This window comes from Formica exsecta, unplaced genomic scaffold, assembly GCF_003651465.1.
Source record: "Formica exsecta isolate Colony F162 unplaced genomic scaffold, ASM365146v1 scaffold579, whole genome shotgun sequence".
In the NCBI taxonomy this organism is placed as follows: domain Eukaryota; kingdom Metazoa; phylum Arthropoda; class Insecta; order Hymenoptera; family Formicidae; genus Formica; species Formica exsecta.
The window spans coordinates 306,350-331,409 of record NW_021853052.1 but is presented as its reverse complement, the minus strand read 5'-3'; the positions used below and the strand labels follow the sequence as shown (position 1 = coordinate 331,409).

Here is a 25,060-nt window from a genome sequence, read left to right as displayed (position 1 = left end):
GATGCAATTTACTTTTGTAGCTTGTGACATTTAGGCAAAAATTGATCGAGAGTCCTCGAGAAAAATTTACATTTCTAGTACATTCATTACTTTGTGATTTATACTGTGTGTTAAAAGTTATATTAATTATTCATGAGAGTGGGTCAGGTCAGGGAGAGGCTCGGAGATTAGTGACGCATGAAGTGTTGCTGGCCCCCGGATGCGTTTCGTCATGTATACACATAATACGATGCTCTTCCTGACGTAGTAAAATGGTTCTCAAATCTTCTTTTATGTCAAAAGTGTTTTTTTGACCACGAGAGATAGCCGTGGTAAAACTAACCGGTTATTCCAAGAGGTAACTAATATGACACTCTACGTAACAAAAACTATTATATCAATTGTTATCTTTTTTTAAATTATTTCGATTACTAGTTTCATTAAATTAGGATCTATATGGCATTGTGAGCTGGCATTGTGTGATAAGTACATGATAAGAAATAATGAACATTTAGGAATGAAAAAAAATTTTTGGTCACCACGCAAATTCTTTTCAATCTTAATTGTATTTTTATCAAATATATACAATAATCAACATGAAACAACGTAACAATCAGAAAAGAAATTTATATAACTAAAAATTGATAATTAAATAATCTTAACATTTTTCCAACATTTTGAATACAATATGGATATTATTGATAATAATTTTATAACTTATAATTTTAGTCACGCATGTATTAAATATTTTAAATACGTTACAAAGAAATGAGATAAGCACATAGCCTCAATCTGATTGTATTGGCATGTTACTTATCATTAGAATACTCTTTCATTTATGCGGCGTATACAATAATTAAAAAAAATGCAATTATTATGCATTAAAGAATTTAATGCAAGGAGACAAACGAACGGAATAAAATTTTCGAACAAATAATTTTCTAACATCAATCCGCAAAAAATTCAATCCGTAAAAAATAAATGTTATTAATTAACTTCATATAGTAATACACGATATATCTTACAGTATATAACTTACAATAGTGAGCAAAGAATATCACTATGGATCTGTTCTTTATAGCTGAACTGAGCTGAACTGGCTGCACTAGGTCAGAATTTATCTTTCTACTTCTAACGTGGAGAGAAAAAAATAAACTCTGACCTAGTGCAGCCAGTTCAGCTCATTGTCAGTTCACTTACAAAGAACAGACCCTCTATTGCATATATAGATTACACTGTACAAACTGATAGAAAACTTTACAAAATAGCTAAATGTATCCACTAGGATGTAACAGACTCATTAACCCATTCAACCCTTAGGGGTTAATATAAATAATTTTACCTGTATATATATATTTATTTTAATACTGCATCTTCATTATGAAGATAGCAAAAAGAACTTTTCTTTATGAGCATATTGCAAGATTATTATTCATTATTCATTTTAAATAGCCTACATAGATTGTCAATTTAAAAGTGTACAATCCTAAATATCTTAATAGATATATTCGTATTAATACATATTGACAATCTGATTATATACTATCGTAACTAATTTATTCCAAGCTAGAGTCTAGAATGAATCCCTCATTTTCATAATTTATACCTGAAGAAGAAGATTTGATTTGGTTACCGATATCACCTATATATATAGATATATATAATTACTGTTTATGTCAGGGTGTCATCACCGATGCTAGAGAAGGGAATATCTCTGCTTGCAACGGTCCGTAATCAACTTCCTCGCCGTCTACGGTTATGTGTCCACTCGTTCCTTCCATAGGTTCTATCCGGAATGCTTTCACCGGTATCATATCAACGCCAGGACAAGTTACATGAGTCCCGCTACTCAGACCTAGTAAAAACTAATGAGCGGACATAGGTGGTAAATACTATACAGTTTTTTCTCTGGTCTTTTACACTGTTTTTGAATACAACTACTTACTTGCACCAAGTTAGACCGTGTGATGCCGGCTTTAACTATTAAAAGCCAAATAACTCCGTCTGCCAGCCTAGCACGTGGTGCAAAAAAATAATCCTGTCCTAAATGCGTTTGATAGGCCGCGTGTACCATTACGAATTCCCCTGAAATTGTTGAAGCATGAAATATCCATTTATCCGAGCCTATTCGTCCTATATGTTATCCGTTAACGTGCGTGTCGATTCTCGTGAATCATAATGCAAATAGTATAGTAATTCTATAAATTTGCTTTTTCTCAATGCATCGTATTATAACTAAGATATGTGTGCTACATTACATGAAAAAATATTTTTTCAATCACGTTGTTCTCGTGAATCATAATGCAAATAGTATAGTAATTCTATAAATTTGCTTTTTCTCAATGCATTTTCTCAATGTATTATAACTAAGATATGTGTGCTACATTACATGAAAAATATTTTTTCAATCACGTTCCACACAGTGTATTCGGCATTTTATTGAGCATTACGTGTGACGTTGCTACATATTTAACTGGAGTTAAAGGGTTAATAAGTGATGCATTAGCGCGGCAACCATTGCACCATATTATATGACAATTACAAAAAAAAATATACGTTATTGAACTCGTCTCACTCTCGCGCGCAAACTTTATAAATATCAAAATTAAAATTTTTTTTTTCGGCTACATGTATATCTTTTAAATATTTTGAGAAATATCTTAGATAAACATATGTTTAGAAATTAAAAGAAATTTATCTCAAGTTTTGAAGTGAAAAATTTTTAATTTAAAATCCACATGTATCATACATATATTCTTTTTGCAAAATCAATGTGATACATTTGCGTTTATATATGGTATGATTTGCGTAATTTAAATAATTATCCCAAAAAGTCCATATATAACCATATATGTATAATTATATATAAAATATGTCCTTTTACCTTGCACCATTGTCCAGGAATCTGAGAGTTGCGTAGTCAACGCTGGAAGCGTAGACGGCGGTCCGTACATAACTTGGTTCTTACAAATGTTTTCCGTATCTAATGCCACACGAAATTTATTATTTAATAAATCTTATAAATTCGATAAACGCATGTTCGATTAGTAACGTACCAATCTCCGTGCTATCATTCTCGCCGATGCTGTGATAACTCGAGTTAGCCGAGCCTGTGCTAAAATAGGTCGACTTCGCCGATATTGCGGAATAGAAGCTACCTAGTCTGTTTCTTCTATCGATTTGTGTCTCGAGAGCCAAATTCTCAGTTATCACATCATTATCACCGTTTAATTCGTTGGACGATTCACCAAAAGCATCGTAGTAGCTCTTTGATTCTGGTGTGGTACAGTACCTTCGAATTTGATGCCAATTTGGCAACAATGTGTTATCAAATTGCTTACTGGGTATATATATATATCTTACAGATATCGTAAATTTACTAAAAGGCAGACGAGACATTAGAGATGCACACGAGATATTATACAGGGTGTATCCTAAAAAGTGTCCCACTTTTTAGGATACACCCTGTATATATATATATATATATATCACTTTCTCTCCTTGTTATATCTAATGCGATATTTTATGCGTAAAAAATCGTTTGCAAGAGAAAAAGAATCAGAGAGAGAGAGAGAGAGAGAGAGAGAGAAAGTGTGTGTCAAATAAGAAATCATTGAAATTAATATCCGAAATAATTGACATGCGACATTATGTTTTATTTATATATACTATATAATAAAACTATAAATTTTGTACTTGTTATAATGAACTCTAAAGAATATTAAAAATCATTACGTTCAAATACGATTGTAATGAAAAAAATGGAAACGTACGTGCGAAATCGTTTTTAAACACATTTTCAGATTCAGTTTTTACATCTCCCTAAATATTCAAGAGCTCGTTGATGGAATTTCCGTGTATTACGCGTGTTGAGGTCATTTAAACATCTAATGCGTGGCACACATCGTTCATACAAAGTCGCGTTGATATGTATGACATGTGCGATTATCTATGTCATCATTAGCATAACTACTACACTATGATAAAAGGCCCATTATTTGCCAGGTATTGCGTACAACTATTACCTGTCCAATTCGTCGCCGTAACTTCTCGAATGCGACAATATATTCTCCGTAGGATAGTCCTTGCAATATATCTTGCCGTTTTCTAACGGGGGAACCTTGTTACAGGGTAGATACGATACTTTGCCCTTATATGTCCTTAGTCCTATTAGGCGCGCCAAGCTCCATACGGTGAACCTTTGGCCTCCGATGGCGCGCAACCGTTCGCTCTCGATGTCAATATCGGCCAGCAGACCCCAGCCCACCGATAAAAACGAGAAAAGGATCTGATTCCTAGTCTCTACACGTACGAGGTCCATCGGTGTTCTTTTGCATTTGACCGCCGATAACGCGCTGATAAGCAAGGGATTACGATCGTACGGTTCTCTGAAACATCATTTTATTTTTAAGATGACATAAATTTATCGATATCAATACGGAGGTAAAAATTTAAAGACGGAGGATTAAAAAGAAAAAGTTTTAAGCGGATATAATCGGCATAATTATCAGATGTTATGAGACAAATTACGCAGCAATAACATAATTTAACTGAAAAAATATATACACATACGTATACAAGAAAGAGAATAATAATTTCCTGCAATCTTTTTAATGATGGTACAATTTCGGTCATCAAATTGTTTCATCACTTTACAATTTTGAGAAATTTGTGATTTGTGAAAGTTGTAAAAAAAAGCAATTTTGATGTTTGTGTTTGTTTTTTTAACTTTTTAATTGTTACTTTAACTACAAATTTCTCAAAAAATTGATAGAGTAGTTTGCAAGCAAAAATTCAGCGTTATATGAAACATTCAAAAAATTATGAAAATTTATTCTCTTTTTTCTTTTTTATGTTAAAGGATAAGTATTTTTTGTTAAACTATGTAATTATCCGTCTTTTCGTAATCTTTTATCGCAAGCCTTCCTCAAGGTTTTACCGATACCACATTTGGTATAATCGCTTCATAGAATAAAACCCGATAATGAAAAAATTCCTTACAACCGTGTGTCACATAATGCAACGCCATACTTCAAGAATAATTCGATCGGAAATATTTATTTATTCGTTTAAATATAATTTTATAGTAAAAAAAAAAAAAAAAAAAACGGCGATAATTATGCCATATAAGATTCGAGAAGAATGTATAGGGTATAGACCTACTCTTTAGCATAAGCGATAGACTTGGCTAATCCGTTGCCGGAACCGCATGGTATCACTCCGAGCGGCAATTCGCGTAAAGCCTTCTCCCAATCGGGTCTCTGGAAGAGTCCGTTCACCACTTCGAAGACGATCCCATCGCCGCCGACCATCAGTAAGCCGGACCACTGATAGATATCCCTCGTGCGTATGAACTCGCGGGCGTAATTGGGACACTTGGTGATATGAATCTCGTAGGATCTCTCCGCCTCCGACAGGATCGGATGGATCCTCTTCTGGAAAGTTTCCCTGCCCCTGCCGGGTCCCGATTTCGGATTCAATAGGACCAAAAGTTTCCGATTCTCACCCGGACACGCTGAAACATTAACGGGAACGTGGCGAGAATCAATCATAAACTCGCGAAATTATTAATGTATATTTCGGCGAGATGTTCAAATCTCAACAAATTATATATAATACCTGTTATTTAATTTTAATGTTCAATATAATCGGACAAAAGAAGAGGATAAATATGTTCACTTTTCGCTGGACACGCTTTAAAAGAAATATATAAATAACAGTTTAATAACGATTGCGTAATATATAACAACTTTATTTTTCCTTTAAGCTGCGAGATAGAAACGTAAACATTTGTCACATATCTAGACAACACGCGATATGACAACGAAAAAAAGATTAATCTAAAATAAATGTAAATCAGTGTCGTATTAAAACTCCAGTATCCTCCCGCAGTATGAGTTATGACGTCAAAAGCGAGAATTCGTATGAATTTTTTTCTTGCTAAATACAGAAGTTTTTTCCGGAATAAATAAATCTCTTCTATATTCCATCACTTATTCGATAATATGAATAAATAAAATATATAAAAAAATTCTTCTTTTGTTATCCAGGATGTATGTATGACTCATCTTCATATATCTTACATTTTCGGCAAAAGTAGACAAATTGAACAAGATTTATTAATTCACTATATGATAATGTATGAAAAAATACATTTATTTCAACGTTATCTCGCAAGAAATGTAAATTCGCATAATTTCTCACTTTTCTGAAATTGTAATTTAATATAAGTTGTAATGACGTCAATCATTTCACACATCATCACATAAAATTTAATGTGCATTTATTTATTTTCCGCGTATATGTATATTTAATAACATATTTTTTAAAATAATGCTACACGCGCGCGGAGATAACATATACATAAGCATACAAAAGTTCTAAAAACGCTATTTGAATTTTTTTATACGCTAACAATCGTTAATTTATTATTTGATTTACGTCAATACAACTTTTATTTATCTTCAACTTTAAGAATTACAAAAAAATCCTGTTATTTTCTAACCAGAGAACATTTTTTACAATTATAATTTACACAATCATCCGCGCGAGATTTTTATTTCTGAACATCATCTACGTTAATTAACTCATCAATATCGAAATCGGAGTGTATTTTCAGATGCAAAAATATTGATTTTATAAACGTACATTTTTAAAAGGCCTGAATAAACAGCAGTCCTAGCTTACAAAATAAAGACTTGTTTTACTGTATAAGAGATTAGCATTAAACTGCACATCTTTACGTAATACAATTCCTAATGACAAACGCAAGCTTAACGCTTGCATAACCCGAGCTTGTCATGCAATGTCATGCAGTATTAATGTCTATTTCTATCAACATGATTTAAATTTAATTATTGATTAACTTGCAGGATGCCAGCATCAAAGAGAGAGAGAGAGAGAGAGAGTTTTTAAAAATTTCTATATTTTATTATAGAGTAATTATAGTAGAATTAGAAATTTTGATGTTTTATCATCCTGCAAGTTAACCAGCATTTTAATCACATTGGTATAGACACGTATTTATTAAGGTACAAAAATATTAACAAATTACAAAATAGATCTACAAAATTTAAAAAAAAAATTATTATAAAGTATTAAGTCTCTTTGTCATATTAATTCTCTCTCTTTTCATTATTTATCCTTTGTCCAAATTATTTTTTTATTTTGTGATAAAAGATAAATAAAGGCTAAGTTATTAATGTGAAACATTGAATGATATGAACTCTCTGAAGATTAGTGTGAATTGTCTGATAATGCGGATAATGCATCTGATATTTTTTCTAACGTTATCAGGAAACTTGCGCTATTGCGAAAGTTATTATGTTGATAATAGAAATGACAGAAAATGCCACAAGATCTCTATGTTGAAACAAGAACTGTTTTATACGAAAAATTTCAAAAACAAGTTCAAAACGAACATCTCTTTAATTTGCCTAATTTCATAAGTGATAAATGATTTGTGATAATATTACATAACAGTTTGATTACCCAGGATTTTTTCGATAACATTAAATGCCACTGAAATCGATAGAACAAGAAATTCTTGTGTGTATATGTTTTATTTGATTTTATTTTGACAGATAATTTGTAAACAGACGAATTATATACGACGAAAAAAATTCAATTACCGTTGACGCATTTTTTTTTTTAATCACTCTGCATATCGCGATAATATCACATGACTTGCATAACTTGTTGAGCGCGTGCAACTCGATGGTATTTTTGCGAACGCGTTTGTCTAATAAGCCTTTCTATGATACTTTCGAACATCTGAGACTACTTAAATCGGCGCAAGTTGTGCTTGGATGAGAAATCTGTTACGGAAACTTTCTGAAAAATGTAATACAAACAACAAGTGTTAGAGCTAAAGCAAAGAAATCTCTTCGAAAATATTTGCAATGCTAAATGGCTTTAAGCAATTATTTGCTTATTGTTTTCAAAATCATTCAAATTGCGACTCATGCTCAATGATGGCTCATTGCAATTATTTCCGCTTTCGTGCCATTCAATAAAGCGGATACAAAATAATATTTCGTGTTTGATTGTGCCAACGACATTACATAATTAAGGTGGATAAAAGATCAACTAAACGCACAATAAAAACATCGTGTAAGAAGAGCAAAGCAGAATATGTGAATTTGTAACGAAATTTGGTTTCCAAAAGTTGCTATACAAGACAAGGAGATAAAATTATCGTTTCTATACGCAAAATTATCTACCAATACATACGTATAAGCGCTTGGAAAAAATAGTGTGGTCGCGTTTTGCCACTCGTGCATCTAATCTATGCAAAAGCGTGCCCGCAACCGCATTATGCAATTTGTTTTGTTCTCGTTTCTCTAATTATTTCAAAGTTTATTTTTAACGATTATGGTGGGTTTATTGCGGATGCTAAACCAATGAATATCAAGCGGCAATCTCCGAGATAAACATGTATCTGATTGATGCATTTTACACAAATGCATTACACAAATGAACAAATTGACCATTGAGTTTTAACGATCGTATTGTGTACTCAAAGCTTCATTACAAAGACCCCGGACTTTGTCACCGTTGTTGTAGGACAAGTGTTATTCCCCCAATGGACTATTACCGTTCGAGCTCGCGACATATTGGATTCTCGGTTTTTGCACGTGCGAGAGGTAATTGGGAGATAAAGCGAGAGAGCAAGATTGAATCGCATGCTGCTAAAAAGAAAGCGCGACTCTGTTACGAATGTTGAAATTCTACAATGCCGCGTTAAAAGAAAGAAAATTAAAGCCGGAAATCACGTTGGGCAAAAATATTTCGTGATTACGAAACATTTTTACACAATGCACGTACATCACAATAAATGATAATATTATTGTAACAAGCTGACCAACGATCTTGAACGACTATAAAACTCAAAGTCATTTAAGCTGCGACTTATGTAAACCGTATTGTTTCACGCAGCTAAACGTACGATCGATGTAGAAATCAACGAGATATCGCAATTGCGGACGAAGCAAAGGTATGCCTAACAAACCAACTCACGATCGAATCAAATAGGATGCGCATTGCATTATCACATGGATCAATTATTCACGGTTAATTGTAATGCAGCAGAAATATTTTGATTCTCATAATTAAATTTACTCACACTCTCACCTCGTTAAATTAATAATTTTCTCATATAATTACATAAATAACCAATTAAAATAATAATCATTTTATTGCATAATCTGTAAGTCGAAACTAAATTGAAGCTAAACATAATTTTAAAAACTATGCATTTAAATAAACTTTCTTAGCCGTTGATTTAATTCGCCAAAATTCTAACTTTTGATATTAATTAATCTTGAAATGCGGCGAAGAATATATCAAAATAACGATAAGCCCGTCCATTGATGGACTTCTAAATAATTTCGTGAATTCTACGTGAATTTTTTATGGATAAAGAATTGCATCTTAAAATTTTGTAATAGAAAAAGTTTTAATTTGTGAATGACAATCATTGTTCTGTCTTGTTTACAAAAAATAATAATAATAAAAAAAAAAACGAATGTTGCAAAGAACATGAGTTATTGTTTTCAACATTTAGTGCACAAAACAGTTGCGGATTTATGCGCTGAATGGCTTATGATCCGAAGCGCTCCCACAACACGTGGCAGCGGATAGAATTTTTTCTAGCAAAAAAATTTTGTACGCTAATTTCGTAATATATTCGGGGATTCTCTTGATAATTTTAATTGATAATACGCAATAAAATATACTGAGAAATTATTAATAGAACTCGTGATAATATAATTGTTTCATGGTGTATAAAAAAAATTATTCGCGATATTTCGCGAAATTAGAATGTTTGACAGGTGAACCGTTGATAAGAAGATTAGCGGATATTACTCAATATACACTAATGAAATAATACTCTCTATTTATATATACTCAACATTAGCTAATTGTGCTGTTAATACATTTCGACCTCGCAAACCGAGCTTCCTCAGCGATCCAAGAGACAGTTGGAACGTGTTTACATTTTTCGGACCTTTGTTTACCAACGGATATTGGTATTGTTCTTGTACATCGAAGAAGAGACGTCTTGAAGAAATCGACAACGAAGAAATTGTCAACGCCAATTGGAATCAACAAAGATATCGATTGAAATAATTTAATGTTCATGTCACTGTCCTCTTACTGACAAATAAATAAGTAAATAATTGAACCAACATAGGATTCGCGATCTCGTTAATTATCACAATTTTTTTTTTTTTCTTTTTGTTACTAACAATAGTGGATAACTGGCGTATTAAAACTAAAAATTCGTATTAAAATTTTAACCCGCGCGATACCGATTGCTACAATCGAAAATCCAAATTGAAATTGGTAAGCGATAATAAATGACAATAAAGAAGGACTCATGAAACCCTAAAAAAAATTCTTTTTCTTCCTCACCGAAAAATGTGTATATACGACACTCACCCCCTATCAATGTTTCGAGATTGCCGTGACTGGGGCTCATGAGATTCTTGGGCACCGGCACGTTGGCGACTAGACACTTAATCGCCAGCCGCCACCTGCTGGCCTCGCGCAGATTGTCCTCGTACTTGTCGAAACTGCGGAAGCGCAGGGTGATGGTCATGCGTTCGCGTCTCATCGCGCCCTTGATCCGCATCTTTTTGAGAGTGTACGCGTATATGTAGAGATAGGCCGAGGTGTCGTGCTCGTCGTACTGTTGCTGCTGGTAAATCTCGCCGGACTCGACGAGCTTGAGCTGCGACTTGGACGCGCCCGGTCGGCAGGCGCAGCTTCCCGCGTTCCTGCGCTTGGAGCGCATGCACCTGCATCCGATTATGTCGCCGAGGGCGATCGTCTCGGTCTTGGCGGTGCCGTTGTGCTCCTTGTGCAGGCTCAGGCCCTTCTCCGTCAGCCGAACTTTGTAATACGTGTTTCTCCTCGACGTCACGTAGAAGATCTCCTCGAGGACGGCGCTCGAGTTTCCCGGGACGTTGTCCTCCATCGTTCGTCGATGATGCTTGCTCTCGACCATTTGACAAGATTAGAAGGGACGGGAGGGCAAAGGAAGGAGATAGAGGAGGGCTTTATACGCTATATACGAACCAATTTCTCTTTCCCTCTCTCTCTCTCTCTCTCTCTTTGTCCCTCGTGTTATCGGTCGACTGTTATTTTCGTCAGGCGTGGGGTATATTTCGGGGGCTCTTGTAATCTTTTCTTCCCGCCGATCTCCCCGCGCGTGCTGCACTCGATCAGGCAAAGATCGCGTGGGAATTCCGACGGGAACGAGGTTCACGATAACCCCTCGAAACAAATGATGCTCACCGGCGTGCGTTATCGACACACGGATGTTTACTCTGTATGACGCTCGGTCCTCTTCTCGGTCCACTCAATAACGTAATATTAGCGATAACCGGCTGTTTTGGCGGCCGGCGTCCCAGTATCGATTCCCCGAGGGTAGCACGTGCAAGAGCGAGCGAACCGGGCGCGAGTTGCTTTTCCGATGACGATTATCATCGGGCGGGGAAATCCCTCTCGGCCAGACAGACACGATCGAAACGCAACGAGTTTGGAGAGTCTATCCCACCGTACCTCGGCGGTACGCGTAGTAGTCCCGTGTGAAAGGAAAGGAAATGAAAAAATCACAGACGCGTTTCATTGACGATCTAACAAACGGACGGACCCGCACCATCCGTATCCGTCTCACTTTTGACAATGAGTCGCGCGAGATCGAGAACCAAAGGATCTCGAGGCGTTCGTTCTTCTCGCTCTTCCCCTCAATTCCTCGAGCGATGCAACCAAGTGTGACCGACCAATGTCCGCGCGACTCGACGCCAGTCAAAGAGATGCACGTACGGACACGCCAAGCGACGCGAAGCCAAAAGCCGCGAGCCGAGACCGGGGTCTCTCGGTCTCGGTATCGTTTCAGGCCCGTATTTATCGGGGCTGCTAACCCTGCAAACCAGCAGCGGCGTCTCTCCCACCATCGAGTTACCCTCTCTACATAGTGTATGTACGTACATACAACCGTCTAGCACTACCATTCCACCTTCCTACCTTCCACCTCCTTCCAGCCCCTCTCCGGTCTTCCCTTCCGCTCGTCTTTTCCCCTCCGCGCTCACTGCAGCGAGCGCTACCATTATGATGAACCTTAAGGCCGAGTCACACTGGGCTTAAAGTACATGGTGAAGGGTGAAGACCGTGGCGTACTGAACTTTATATTTTTTTGTAAAAAAATTTTTCTCCAAACAATGTCTATCATCTTATCGATTTAGCGAACTTATTATTGATAAGAAACATACAAAGGTAATAATTCTTGATACGTTCCGGCAGCGTGAAACAGCTTTAGTTTTCTTGCACGAAAACGAAACGACATGTAATTGCACGAACTCTATGAGTGCACGATAAAGTGGCGGACAATGAGATAGAACGAACCCATACCCATAAATAATTTTGCTGCAAACAGTGATAGAATTCAAGGAAATTCGATATTCATTAAAGTCGAGTACGCAAAAAAAAGAAAGAAGAAAAAATTCAAAGAATACGAATTCGAAGAAGTGCAACTTTTTTATTTCCTTTCTATCACTATTCTTTTATCTTGCAAATTTAACAGGAAAGTTTGTGTTTTCTCTAAATTCATCTTTCAAGAAATGTATGGTCTTGACGTTTTGAATTGCATTGCTGGTATTATTATTATATATATTCTTTATGCAAAACTTTTACAAAAAATATGGATATTACTAAAAAATTTTATAAGTATTTTTTTATTTAAATTTATAGCTGTTGATAAGCTAGAATGGAAAAGCGTCATCCTGGTAAATTATCATGACTGTCAAATAAGTCCTAAAATAATTGCAGAGTACAACCACATTATTTTAGTGTCACTTTTGACCATCTTACTAATATTTGCACATTTAATCTAAATTTTTAAAAAGGTTTAGATAATTTAATGTTGGAATTATTTCCTTTTTGTAAGGATACACTTATCGTTAGATACGAGAAGCGAAATATATTATATATTTGATCTTGTATATATATTCTTATGATTCTGAATATATCTATTATAAGACACAATTAATTCGATTTTATTGATTAAGATAAATACACAAGGATAGAATATGTTTTTGTGCGTGTAAATAAAAAAAAAATCAAAATAATAAAAAGATACGAGCGAGAAAATTAATCTTATTATTCATATATGAGCAATAAATTAAGATAACGTGCAGCATTTACATTTGTTTATACTTAGAGACGTATCACGTTTGTACTGTAAAATAACTTAAATCTGCAAAATGTATAATTGATTTATAATAATCGGAATAAATAGCGCAATTAATTTTCGGAGGCATGCGACATTGTTACGGATCTCCTCGAATCGAGTCGAGCATTTGATTCAAGTCCAGGTAATCGATATATCCTAGTAACTCTTGTGTTGTTGATTACTCTAAATTTTTTCGAGTGTTCCACGTATTCGATATATGCACTGAACTCTATAGTCTATAGCAGAGAGAAGAATGAGAGTCGCCACGCTGCCGTTTTTCGTGTAACGCTTTTTCTAGGTCGTACACTAGCGTCACGTACATCCATTTTACGCCGCTTGGAACTACATGGCCACATCCATTTTCGGTACACGAAAAACGGCAGCGTGGCGACTCTCATTCTTCTCTCTGTTTGGATGCATCTCTGTCTCTTTTTATATTATCCATCAAAATTAAGACCTAGAAAAAGCGTTACACGAAAAACGGCAGCGTGGCGACTCTCATTCTTCTCTCTGCCTACACTATCCTATCTATAGAAAATCGGGGCCAGAGTTAGAAAGAGACATGCATCTCTGTCTCTTTTTATATTATCCATCAAAATTAGAAACATTTCTCATCAGATATTATTTAGCGATAAAAGCGATACAGTGATACGCAGCTTCTAAAAAACATTAAAAATGATTGCGAATTATTTATTTTTCTTACATTTCGCAAAATACATATAAAGTCAATGTTTTTGATTACGATATCTGACAAAAATAGCAATCTATCCAGCGCATACATGTAATACTCCTATATTGCTAACGGAGCTCGAGAATCCTCCTCAAAAACATTACGATGTGAACGATATTCGTGTCTCATTCTAGAACAGAATAACTGTGCGTTGTGCGCATGCGCTGAAATATGACCCAGCATCTATGTATCCTTTTCTATGATTGGATCATTGTGGATATGTGACCAGATAAAACATGGCAGTCGAGCAAAGATAAAGATTCGAGTAACCAGTGTAACCAAAAACAATACAATTATTCTAATTTTTCGATACATCTCGCACGCGTGTTCGCTTTAAGATGATTATTTTCTCGTAAGCTCCCGGAAAAGAATCACATTTTTATCTCCTCGCAGTTTTATCGAGCGCACGAATAATACTTTTACGCACATAACCTATAAATTCCATTCTGTGCCTTTTTTCGATCAATCGAGATAACCTTGCGGTTCAATTCCGAGAAAGAAGAGAAAACAAACACTATTCCCCTTCCCCCCCCTCTCTCTCGCTCTTTCTCCCTCCATTATAATCTATAATATATTTGACATCCCACACGTCTCTCTCTCCCTCATGTATTCTATTCTTTTCTGGCGAATATTTAATATTCGGAAACATTAACATTAACATTCCAATCCGAGAATACAAGGTACATATTTCGTTTCGTCGCATAGTCCATGATCAATCGATACAGTATCGATGTTGTTAGAGTTGCGTGGTGTAAACAAACGTCATATGTAATACGCATTTGTGCTGGATTGTAAGGCGGCGCGGGCGTTTATCATGGCGATCGCACGCTCTTAGCACGAACAGCTGATTCGGCGAGTGATGTTTTCCCGCGTGGTATAACATAACATAACGTACAGTTGGTGGAGAACGCGACAGATCAAATCTATATCGTTCGGGAAGTCTGTCTCTCTTTCTCTCTTTCTTTTGCGGCTGTCTTGTTTCTGTTGACACGAGCGGAAAGATGTGTATTGACGTGTCCTAATGACGTAATTGGTCGAAGAGGCAAGACTGTTCTCGCGAATGTCCACGTATGTACATACATATGTGCGATCAATCGCGCACTTTGTATATCGCGTGCCTGTCTGGGGCGATGAGCACGCTAAGATCACCGGCATTCGGTGTTTTGTAATGTGAGAAGTCGTGTTGAAGGGAAAAAAAAAAAAAGAAGAATTCCACCGAGCTATGAAGTTCAACGAGGGCGCCGTGTTCCTGCTGTTCCTAGCGTTCCTGTCACTCGCGTTGTGCGCGGAATCGGAGAATGGCTCGAAGAAGCGCGGCGATATCACGCGTCAAAAGTCAAATTCCAAGGAGGAGACGGAGGAGGAGGCCGCCGTCGAAGACATGGAGAATGCCTTCGAGCGTCTGCACGAGCTGAGCGTTTTGCGCGACACAATATTGAAGCTGGTACCGGCGTCCGATCCGATTTACGAGAAGATTAGCAAGCAAGTTGGCAGAAAGGACGAGGAGAGCAAGACAGAGACCTTGGAAAGTCCTAGCAAAGAGACCTTGGAAAACCCTCCAGGGACTAGAAATAATGTATGGATGAAGACTATGATAGCCGAGACGAAGGATCCGGATCTGGTTATAAATGGGAGGCAGTTCGATGATGAGGATATGGAATCTTGGGAAAATCAAGAACTGTTCGACATTCTCGAGGAAGCGATCCAAGAACCATTGTCGCCGGAACAACAGACAGGTAAATCGAAAAGCAAAGGATATTTCTTACTTTGATCACAGAAATACTTTGCAGTCCTTGTGTATCGTTTCTTCGTAACTTTCCTTCATTGTTACAAAGTAATGATCTTTTCCAGCCGAGCAATTGTTCAAGAATGCACAGAATATCTTAAATGCGATGCGTGCTAACAAGTCCGAGGGTTACGAATTGCTTATCGAAGCAGCTAAGTTGGGCCATCGAGAAGCTAGATCTATATTGGCGTGGGCAAGATTACTTGGATCTCGTTTGGGTTCTGCGTCTCTGCGAGTATCTATCGACGATATACCTAGTATATTTGAAATATTCAAAGAGCTCACAAACACCGGACTCCCATCTGCTCATATGGTATATACATAGTATGGTAAATGATTAAATATTAAACTTAGAAAATTTTGAAGTCAACAATTGTGTATTTGTATAGGGAATGGGATTTTTATATGCGACTGGTATCGGCGGCGTTAATGCATCTCAAGGAAAAGCTTTACTTCATTATACTGTTGCTGCTCTTGGTGGAGATACTCGGGCTCAAATGGTTATGGGATATCGTCATTGGGCAGGAGTAACAACACCAGCATCTTGCGAGCGAGCGTTGGATTTTTATCGAAAAGTGGCGAAAAAAGTCGCGGAGGAAGTGTCGTTAAGCGGCGGCCCCGTAGTCCAACGTGTTCGATTATTGGACGAACATGAAAATCCGGGATACAGTTCCGGAATCTTCGATCAGGATTTAATAGAATATTATCAGTTGTTAGCCAAAAAGGGCGACACTCAGGCGCAGGTCGGATTAGGTCAGCTTCATTATCAAGGAGGTAGAGGAGTTCCTTTAGATCATGAAAGGGCTGTACAATATTTCCAACATGCTGCTGATGCTGGCAATCCAGTCGCTATGGCTTTCCTTGGAAAGGTATCGAACTCTAAAGCAACAATGCTTAGATATATCTGGCGACATGAGATTATTTGCTACATGTATAAAAATACATATTGACACTACTCTCTATTGCACTGAAATATAATTGTAATAGTATTAATTTTTTTTTGAATTTTTATATGTGTTTACAGATTTACTTAGAAGGAAGTGAAATTGTCAAGCAAAATAATGAAACGGCATACAAATATTTCAAGAAAGCTGCAGATTTAGGCAATCCAGTAGGTCAAAGTGGATTAGGTCTGATGTACTTATACGGAATGGGAGTAGAGAGAAATACTGCTAAAGCGTTGCAATACTTTGGTCAAGCTGCAGAGCAAGGCTGGGTCGATGGACAACTGCAATTGGGCAATATGTATTTTAGTAAGTATCATAATTTACATTTGTGTGTGTGTAATCATTCTCTCATTTATATAAGATAATTATTTATCGCTGACCGATATGAATAAAGTTTGAATTGAAATATTTCAGGCGGTACAGGTGTCAGACGAGATTACAAATTGGCAAATAAATATTTCAGCTTAGCCAGTCAATCTGGCCATGTGCTGGCATATTACAATCTCGCTCAGATGCACGCCACTGGTACTGGAATGATGAGAAGTTGCCCGACAGCTGTGGAATTAATGAAAAACGTTGCCGAAAGAGGAAAATGGAGCGATCAATTGATGATGGCGCATAACGATTACAGAGACGGCAGAATAAATGAAGCCTTTCTGAATTATGCTCTATTTTCCGAAATGGGTTACGAGGTCGCGCAAAGTAACGCGGCGTTTATTTTGGATAGAGAGGAAGGTTTAGTTAGAGCTTTGGCGTTGTGGGCGCGAGCTGCCGCGCAAGGATACTCTGCGGCACAAGTATAGATCGTTATATTTTACTAATAAAGATGCGCGGGTGAAATTTGCACATTTTCAACGTTTTGTTTTGTTTCAGGTAAAACTCGGCGATGCGCATTACTACGGCAGAGGAACGAAAATCGATTATGAGGCCGCCGCGGGTCACTATCGTTCGGCATCCGAGCAACAGCACAACGCTCAGGCCATGTTTAATTTGGGATATATGCACGAACGTGGTTTAGGTTTAGCGAAAGATCGCCATTTAGCTAAGCGATGTTACGATTTAGCCGCGGATGCTAGTCCCGACGCCCGTATACCTGTAGCGCTAGCCCTGATCAAACTTTCCTTCCTATTTGGCCTCGATTACTTGCAAGAATTCAGTTTGGTCGATCAATTGGATAAGTGGGATCAATTGCTGGGACAAAACTGGGATCTATATCTTATCGGATTTCTCACAGGAATGCTCAGTCTTATTATATACTTCCGCAGACCGCAGCCACCTCCTCCACCGAGACCTCCTGTTAACTAAATTTTATACTTTCATTCATTATATCTCATATACATATATATATATATATAAATAAATATACATAGATTTTTCTAGGTTAAGCTTGGAAAGAATTTTATAAGAGATTCGTATTCGCGTGCGGGAAATCATTTTTGATAATATGATTCGTCTTTCCTATGATGCAGGTAAAACAACCTCGCGTTCACAATATTTGAGTGTTTTAAATGTGTGTATCACAGTAATTTATTTCCAACACTTAGACTATTGGAAATAATTTACTTTTAAATTTGTCGAAGATCGTATAACGCTGTCTTTGACATAAATGGTAATTTTTATTTTGCTTAGCTCTACAACTTTCTCGTATGTTTAATTGATTAATACGCGGACTTTGAGCTTAGTTCCTCTAGTTTATCATGTTCCATTACTACGCTCAATGTATGTCGTGTGAATAGGAATATTATCTGTAAACGAACAAGTTTATTAGAAACAACTGATTTTCTTCTTTCGGCGAAACATAATAATAATCAAATTCACTCCATATGTCATATAACTTTTTTAAAGATATATTATTGGATAGTGGTGTTTTTGCAGCAATATAGTTTTTTGTGATGATTTTGTATTATTAAATCAATTATAGCTTTCTTCAGTGACACAAATTTATAATTACCTTAGATTACACACATAATATACATATTAAGACATTATAAAACATTGCTGTAATATAAATACGAATTAAAAAATTGTTGATTATTTATCTAATAAAATTGTTTTATTGCCAAAGAATATTATAATCTTGATACGCACAATATTGCAGCGATTTATTGTTATATAAATGATTGTGATCGCGCAGGCAGATTGATTTGTATGCAAAACTAAATGAGGCAAAACTTAGTGATATATGATAAATATATTAAGTGATGATATTTTTATTACATATTCTTGTTTTGCAACTTGCATTGTCCTATTGCATTATACACACAGGAATATACCAGAACTTGTGATGACTTTACGATATTGCTGGGGAAGACCAGAACCAAAATACATATTTATTTCTTTGTTTCATTGGTGAATTATAAACGGAAAAAAGATATTTAAAAAAATATCAATTTGGAATATTCTGTGTGCATATAAACATTATCTATTATTTATATATTAGTTAATATTTTCTTATTTTGTAATAATTTATAAATATTGTATGAGAATAGTGTTATTTTAATTAATGCTATTAATCATTATATTTATTTGTGTATATCTTACATATACCTGTGTATTTTTATATATATTCTTTCTTGTAGTGTAAAATATATATTTGGTTCGTTATCTTTACTATGGCAACACACAAACGGAAACATATCAAATCAGAAGTTGACGTTTGATGTCAGTATAGTTGTGAGATCGAATTTAAAAGCTTTTCTGACTCGATCTTTAACTTTCGACTTGACGATATGTCTTTGACATATAGTTCATAGTTCAAAACACAAAGTTGTAAAAAAAAAAAATTTGACAAGCACTATACAATGACGCATAATTAGTGGATAATGATATCAAGATGCTTAGAAGAAAGAAGAAACGTGGAGAGAAAGAGAAGAAAGTGCGGAAAAAGTGTTTGAACGAACGCGAAACAGTGTCCTACGAACAGCAAATTCTAGACAACAATAAACAATTGTCGCGGTATGTTCGAGAATAAGAATGACGCATCTTGCATATTTAATCATATACGTTTCTCTTTTAAGACTGCGAAGTCGAAATGAAGAACTCGAACACGAAGTAAAAGTTCTAACGAAGAAGTTCGAGCAGTTGAAGGAGGATCGATCTGACGTCGTAGCACACTTGAAACGAAACTTGGAGGGCAAGATAGAAGAGTCTCGAGAGCTGAGCGAACGTTTATTGGCTTTGGAGGAATTGAGAAAGCAGGAACAGGCCGAATACAAGAAGAAAGAGAGCGCGATGGAGCTTGAATATCGTACTATGGAGAGTAATTTAAGCGCGGAGGTGAAACTCGCAGGTAATATATGTCGTGGATAGAATATGAACAAATGGAAAAATTATTATTAATAAATAAAATGTATTGTAATTTTTCTACACGTTTTACTTTTTTTTTTTTTTTTTTTTGCATCAGCCGGGAAGCTGAACGCTTTAGAAGACTGGAGATTAGCCCGCTTGGATCTAATGCACAAGTTCGAGGTACAAGAGGAGCAAATCGCGAAACAAGAAGAGTCGCACAAAACAACGCTCTACGAAACGGAGAAATCAGTTATTATTGCAAAGGCTAAGTTAATAATTTGTCGATCAAACATTCATCATTGTATCTACACTGTAAAAAATGTTCTACAAATTCACACATTTTTGTCTGAATTTTCAGATCTGGGTGTCTAAAAGAAATTTCAGACAATCTGTCATCTTAATCATCAGAGTTGTTTTTCTGAAAGTTCAGAAGAGCGTGTCTGAAACTTGAAGTATATCTGAAAATTCAGACAGTGTGTCTGCAAAAAAACTGCAGACGCTTTGTCTAAAGTTTTAGTCATTTTTTTTACAGTGTATGTTTGAGTAACATGCTATGAAAAATTACTAAATATCGTTTAAAAAATGTTTACTAAGTAATCTCGTAATAAACGGAGAAAAATTAACGTTCTTCCTTCTAGTTTGGCTATTTTTTAAGACTCGAATACTTTTTGCACATCATTTATAGAATGCAAAAGGAGATGGAGGAACGATTAAAGCAGCTCGCTCAGGAATTCAAAGAGGCGACGAATATTCGCATAGCGGACATGATGCGCAACACGGTCAGGAGAAATATCGCGTTAAATCACGAGTTGAACACGATGCTGAGGGTTTGCGAGGATCTGGAAACGAAGAGCGCCGAGTGCAAAGATAATGATCGTGTGCTCAGATTACAGTGCGAATTATTCGAGACGGAGGCGAAAATCGCGATGAACGACGCGATGAAACAGAAGCGCGCGATGCACAAGCTTGCCCAGGAACACATAGACACGGTCTTCGAGTACGGGCGAGTGCAACGAGAAAACGCTAGGTTCAACAATTACGAACGACTGATGAGCGAGTACAGAGTGATCTGCGAAGCGTCAGAGCAGAAGGTGAAGATCCTCGAACGACAATTACAAGAAACGAAAAAAGCCAGGGAAGAAGTCCTGATAGAAGTGCGGATTAAATGCGAGGAGTTCAATAAATTGAATGAGACTATGAAGGAAGCCAAACGATGCGTCCTGCAAGCGTTACAAGTATATCTCTTATCGTTTTATTACGCGCGGATATAAGGTACAACATAAAAGAGAACATATTTTTTTTTTTTTTTTTTTCAGTTACAAGAGGATGCCTGCACGAGCGATATTTGTGCTTCATGTGGCGCCGATCAGAAACAGAAGATTATTTATTCGCTTCAAAATATCCTGGAAAAGCATAATAATTCCGATGTAATCAAAGATGATGATTCATAGGTGAAGTGTAATACGTCATATTTATAACACGCCTTGTATAGCGTGGAATAATTTTATATTGTTTCAATATATATATATATATATATATATATAATATTCTCATATTAATTAAAATTTTAAAAGATGTATAGATTAATATATTTAATTTTTGCAAATATTTTTTATAAAAATGACAATAGAATAATATTTTCAATATATTTTATACCATTCTTAAAACTTATCCAGAAAATATTCTATTTTGAATAGAATGGTATAAAATGTGTGTTGAATTATACGACATAATTTCAGATGGATTAAATCGAGTCTGAAACTTTAGAATAACATAACTCTCTCCTTTCATTCTCACCCTGCAGAAGAGCATAAGAGAAAAAGCGCGCGCTTTTTTAATCGACATTCGCGAAGACGGATGCACGCAACACTATTTTAAAAAATCGAAATTATCGTACGTCATACATTCGTAAATCGGTCATGTGATAGAATATTTTGCGTATGCGCAGATGATCGTTCAGAAAATTACAATTTCACGTTGATGATTATTTGAAAAATCTTCGCTGTCACCGACGAGATTGCACATCCCGTTTAAAATATATCTTGTAAAAAGGACGTTCTTTGCAATTTCAACATTGTTCGATATGGAGCTGCATTTACAGAGCGAGGTTACGCTCAATCAGCTGATGCTAACAGCTGTTAGCTGCATCAGACCTAATGCGGTCTCGGGCCTAAGGTCATCGAGTGGGAAAGTGTAGTATATGAATATGCGTTGACTTTGTGACTCGCTAACATCATACACGGACCGATACCTGCGAGATCCAACACGATCGCGCCTGGCGATTCGGAGAGTCACGAGATTCGAATCCGTCACACCGGATCTGTACACGTCCGATAAAATGCAACGTGATTATCATCATGGAACGTGAAAATATGACAAGTCAGGCCGGCGGGGCGGCCGCAATTTTGAATAACGATCTGGAGTTTTGGATGACACGACTTCCGGCACCGCTCAAGGATATATCTATAATACATCTGGCGATACCCGGTACGTTTAAATCGTTTCGTTCGATGCGTAGTTGTACAATAATTTGGTACAGTTTTTAATATTGTCAATAAGATGTACATCTTTTTGAAAAGACGAAAAGAAGAAGATATTTATATATACAACTGAAATATGATTTTTTTATTCGATTATATTTGCTATAGAAAAACGCTAAATTTTCCAAATGCTTTAGAATACTACGTTGAAATTATTTAATTATTTGTCCCATTCTTATTTAGAATAATGTGGCATCAGTTTTTTTTTTTAAGATTTCGAGATTAAAGTTCCAAATTTTATATCCTATTTCGTAATTTTATAAGAGAGAACCGAATTTTTTAAATTTGTAAATACTTGGTGCACAGCAAATAAATAATACTCTCGTTGGTAAAGGAATATGTTCGGAAAATACAAAGGAGAATTTCATTAATTGCGCAAATTTCATATATAATTTTTTAATTAATTTTTAATTAATTTTTTATAAAAAGCTAATATGAACGAGTAATCTAATGACTATATTTATAGCGTCCAGTATACGAACAATTAATTATATTTCCGACAGGTTCTCACGACACCATGACTTATACGATTGAGAAACGCAACGGCGTGGGACCGGACGAACCGGCCTTCATCCGTACGCTCGGTCGTTACTGCTCCTTCATTGCCAAGCCCATTATTCTAAATTGGTCTATTACACAACGAGACGATATCAAGCAACAGCTCAACGGCGGAATCCGATATCTAGATTTACGCGTCGCCACGAAACCAGGAAGTAAGGACGTGTACTTCCTTCACGGTTTATACGGCTCGGAAATTAGCAAGCCGCTTTTGGATGTTGCCGATTGGCTTACCTCGCACGCGAATGAGATAGTCATTCTCGACTTCCAACACTTCTATGCCTTCACGGACAATGATCATCATCGTTTTATAGAGAGGATATATCAGATCTTCCGCGGGAAATTGTGCCCGGTCTCTTCCACATTCGATCACATAACGCTGAGATGGCTCGTCGCGAGTCGGTATCAAATGTTGGTGATTTACAGGAACGTTTACGCGCACAATTACACGAACCTATGGCCGTCCGGTCTCTGGCGCACCGTGTGGCCTAACACCGTCCGTGTGGACGAACTGATCGATTTTTTGAACGTCGAGCTGCAGAGCAGATCCTTGGATATTGCATTCGTATCGCAATGCCTGTTGACGCCGGATACGTCTTATGTTTTAAAACATCTGTGCGGTACCCTGCAAAGAGATCTGGTGCCCCTCTGTCAGAAGGCGATTCTCTCTTGGATAAATCAGAAACGACCTGGCCGCGGCGGGCTGAATATAGTTATAGCGGACTTCGTGTCGAACAGCAACTTTCTGTTTTCCAAAACTGTCATTCAGAGTAATACGAAACTCCTACGCAATTCTGTGGAAGTTTTCTAGACTAATAATTCACGTTTCCCGCTTAAGAGTACAAATGCGCAACACGGCAGTCTTTAGATACTAACGTGTCGCGTTCCACATTATATATATATATATATTCATCTGATGATGAGTAAATATCACCCAAAAACTGTAGATTGTTTAGCATATGATAACAATGGTAAAACTAACGCAAAACAAGTTGCGACTATTAACATTAAAATTTTTAAGATGTATATTTCTAACTTACAACGGCCTATTGTAATCGCAGTTATACATATTTAAGCTAAACACAGTGGCACGTTATTTGGAAAACAGACGTTTAATTAATCTTATATACAATAAATAATACGTATATTTCCGCTTTATGCACTCTAGGATAAGCTCAAGTCTGATTCTTAGTACAATACTCTCTCTCCATATATTTGTGTGATGGATTCTTAATAACATAAAAAGATATTAGATACACTTATTATGTAATTATATTGAAATAATGTCAATTATTAAATTAATAATATGTTTATCCCAGATACGGAGAAAAAAGTTTCTTGAAATGTTAGTACGGATATCTTTTGGATACAAATATTACTTAAATGTTAATGTTTAAGGGAAACGATTTCACTGCTATCTTATCATATTAATTTGTTGGTATGTAGCATCAAAAGAGATATAGCATCATTTCTAATGCATGAGTATAGTAGACGCTAAATTTTTATTATGATTCTTGTTTCAACAGGAGAAATATTATATATTATATATCTCTATGATATTTAAGTATACAAGCTGGCAGTAGAGCAAATAAAGTATATGTCACACAACAAACTTACTATTCGCAGGATATTTGCATTCACAGTCGTTTGTACTTTCTTTAATAAGTTCGATACTTCGTGTGCGAGAATGCTGAGTGAATATGTGAATAAATGAAGATATAAGTTTTGCATAATCTGTAGATAATTTGGACGAAGTACATCTTTTAATAAATTCTCCTCTTTGCGAGTATTTCAGCGGTAGTAAATGTTATGGTTCTCTAGAATCTGCGACCAGCTCGTTAGTTTTGATCATAACTGGTCATAAAGCTTTCACCTTGAGTTGCTTCATTCTAGGAGCACGTTTTTTTGCCTGCCTTCGTTGTTCCTTCTCTTCCCATTTCCTTTGTTTATCAGGATCCTCCTCTTGGAGAATTCTCTCCTTCTCGGCTCTCCGAC

General features: G+C 36.2%; 4 protein-coding genes across 7 annotated transcripts in view; 2 read left to right on the top strand and 2 right to left on the bottom strand.

Annotated features, from left to right (window-relative positions):
• Positions 1-526: 526 nt before the first annotated feature.
• On the bottom strand, positions 527-11,934 carry LOC115242182 (sphingosine kinase 1-like). Of its 3 annotated transcripts, none has more exons than XM_029818274.1 (8): positions 10,423-11,934; positions 5,143-5,494; positions 4,005-4,367; positions 3,036-3,271; positions 2,864-2,962; positions 1,925-2,064; positions 1,671-1,844; positions 527-1,585 (listed from the first exon to the last, which is right to left on the bottom strand). In XM_029818274.1, exons 1-8 carry the CDS (start codon positions 10,988-10,990, stop codon positions 1,580-1,582), a joined length of 1,938 nt encoding a protein of 645 aa, XP_029674134.1. In that variant the 5' UTR covers positions 10,991-11,934; the 3' UTR covers positions 527-1,579. The 3 variants fall into 3 exon arrangements, with proteins under 3 accessions (XP_029674134.1, XP_029674133.1, XP_029674132.1); XM_029818273.1 differs by having other exon boundaries at positions 1,648-1,844; positions 10,423-10,990; XM_029818272.1 differs by having other exon boundaries at positions 527-1,844; positions 10,423-11,931.
• Positions 11,935-15,168: 3,234 nt separating this feature from the next.
• LOC115242181 (protein sel-1 homolog 1) lies at positions 15,169-19,041 on the top strand. Its single transcript, XM_029818271.1, has 6 exons — positions 15,169-15,682; positions 15,798-16,045; positions 16,122-16,601; positions 16,757-16,985; positions 17,094-17,476; positions 17,553-19,041. Exons 1-6 carry the CDS (start codon positions 15,169-15,171, stop codon positions 17,982-17,984), a joined length of 2,286 nt encoding a protein of 761 aa, XP_029674131.1. The 3' UTR covers positions 17,985-19,041.
• A 167-nt stretch (positions 19,042-19,208) lies between these two features.
• Positions 19,209-24,676, top strand: LOC115242205 (paramyosin-like). The gene is made up of 6 exons (XM_029818314.1): positions 19,209-19,634; positions 19,697-19,968; positions 20,083-20,236; positions 20,653-21,232; positions 22,283-22,454; positions 23,011-24,676. Exons 1-6 carry the CDS (start codon positions 19,513-19,515, stop codon positions 23,874-23,876), a joined length of 2,166 nt encoding a protein of 721 aa, XP_029674174.1. The 5' UTR covers positions 19,209-19,512; the 3' UTR covers positions 23,877-24,676.
• The window catches only part of LOC115242204 (coiled-coil domain-containing protein 47), a 33,912-nt gene continuing 33,013 nt past the window's right edge, over positions 24,162-25,060 (bottom strand). For both annotated transcript variants that reach the window (XM_029818313.1, XM_029818312.1), the window contains exon 5: positions 24,162-25,060. This exon is cut by the window's right edge and continues 2 nt beyond it. In XM_029818313.1, coding sequence (XP_029674173.1) covers positions 24,924-25,060 — 137 coding nt within the window. In that variant the 3' untranslated portion in view covers positions 24,162-24,923.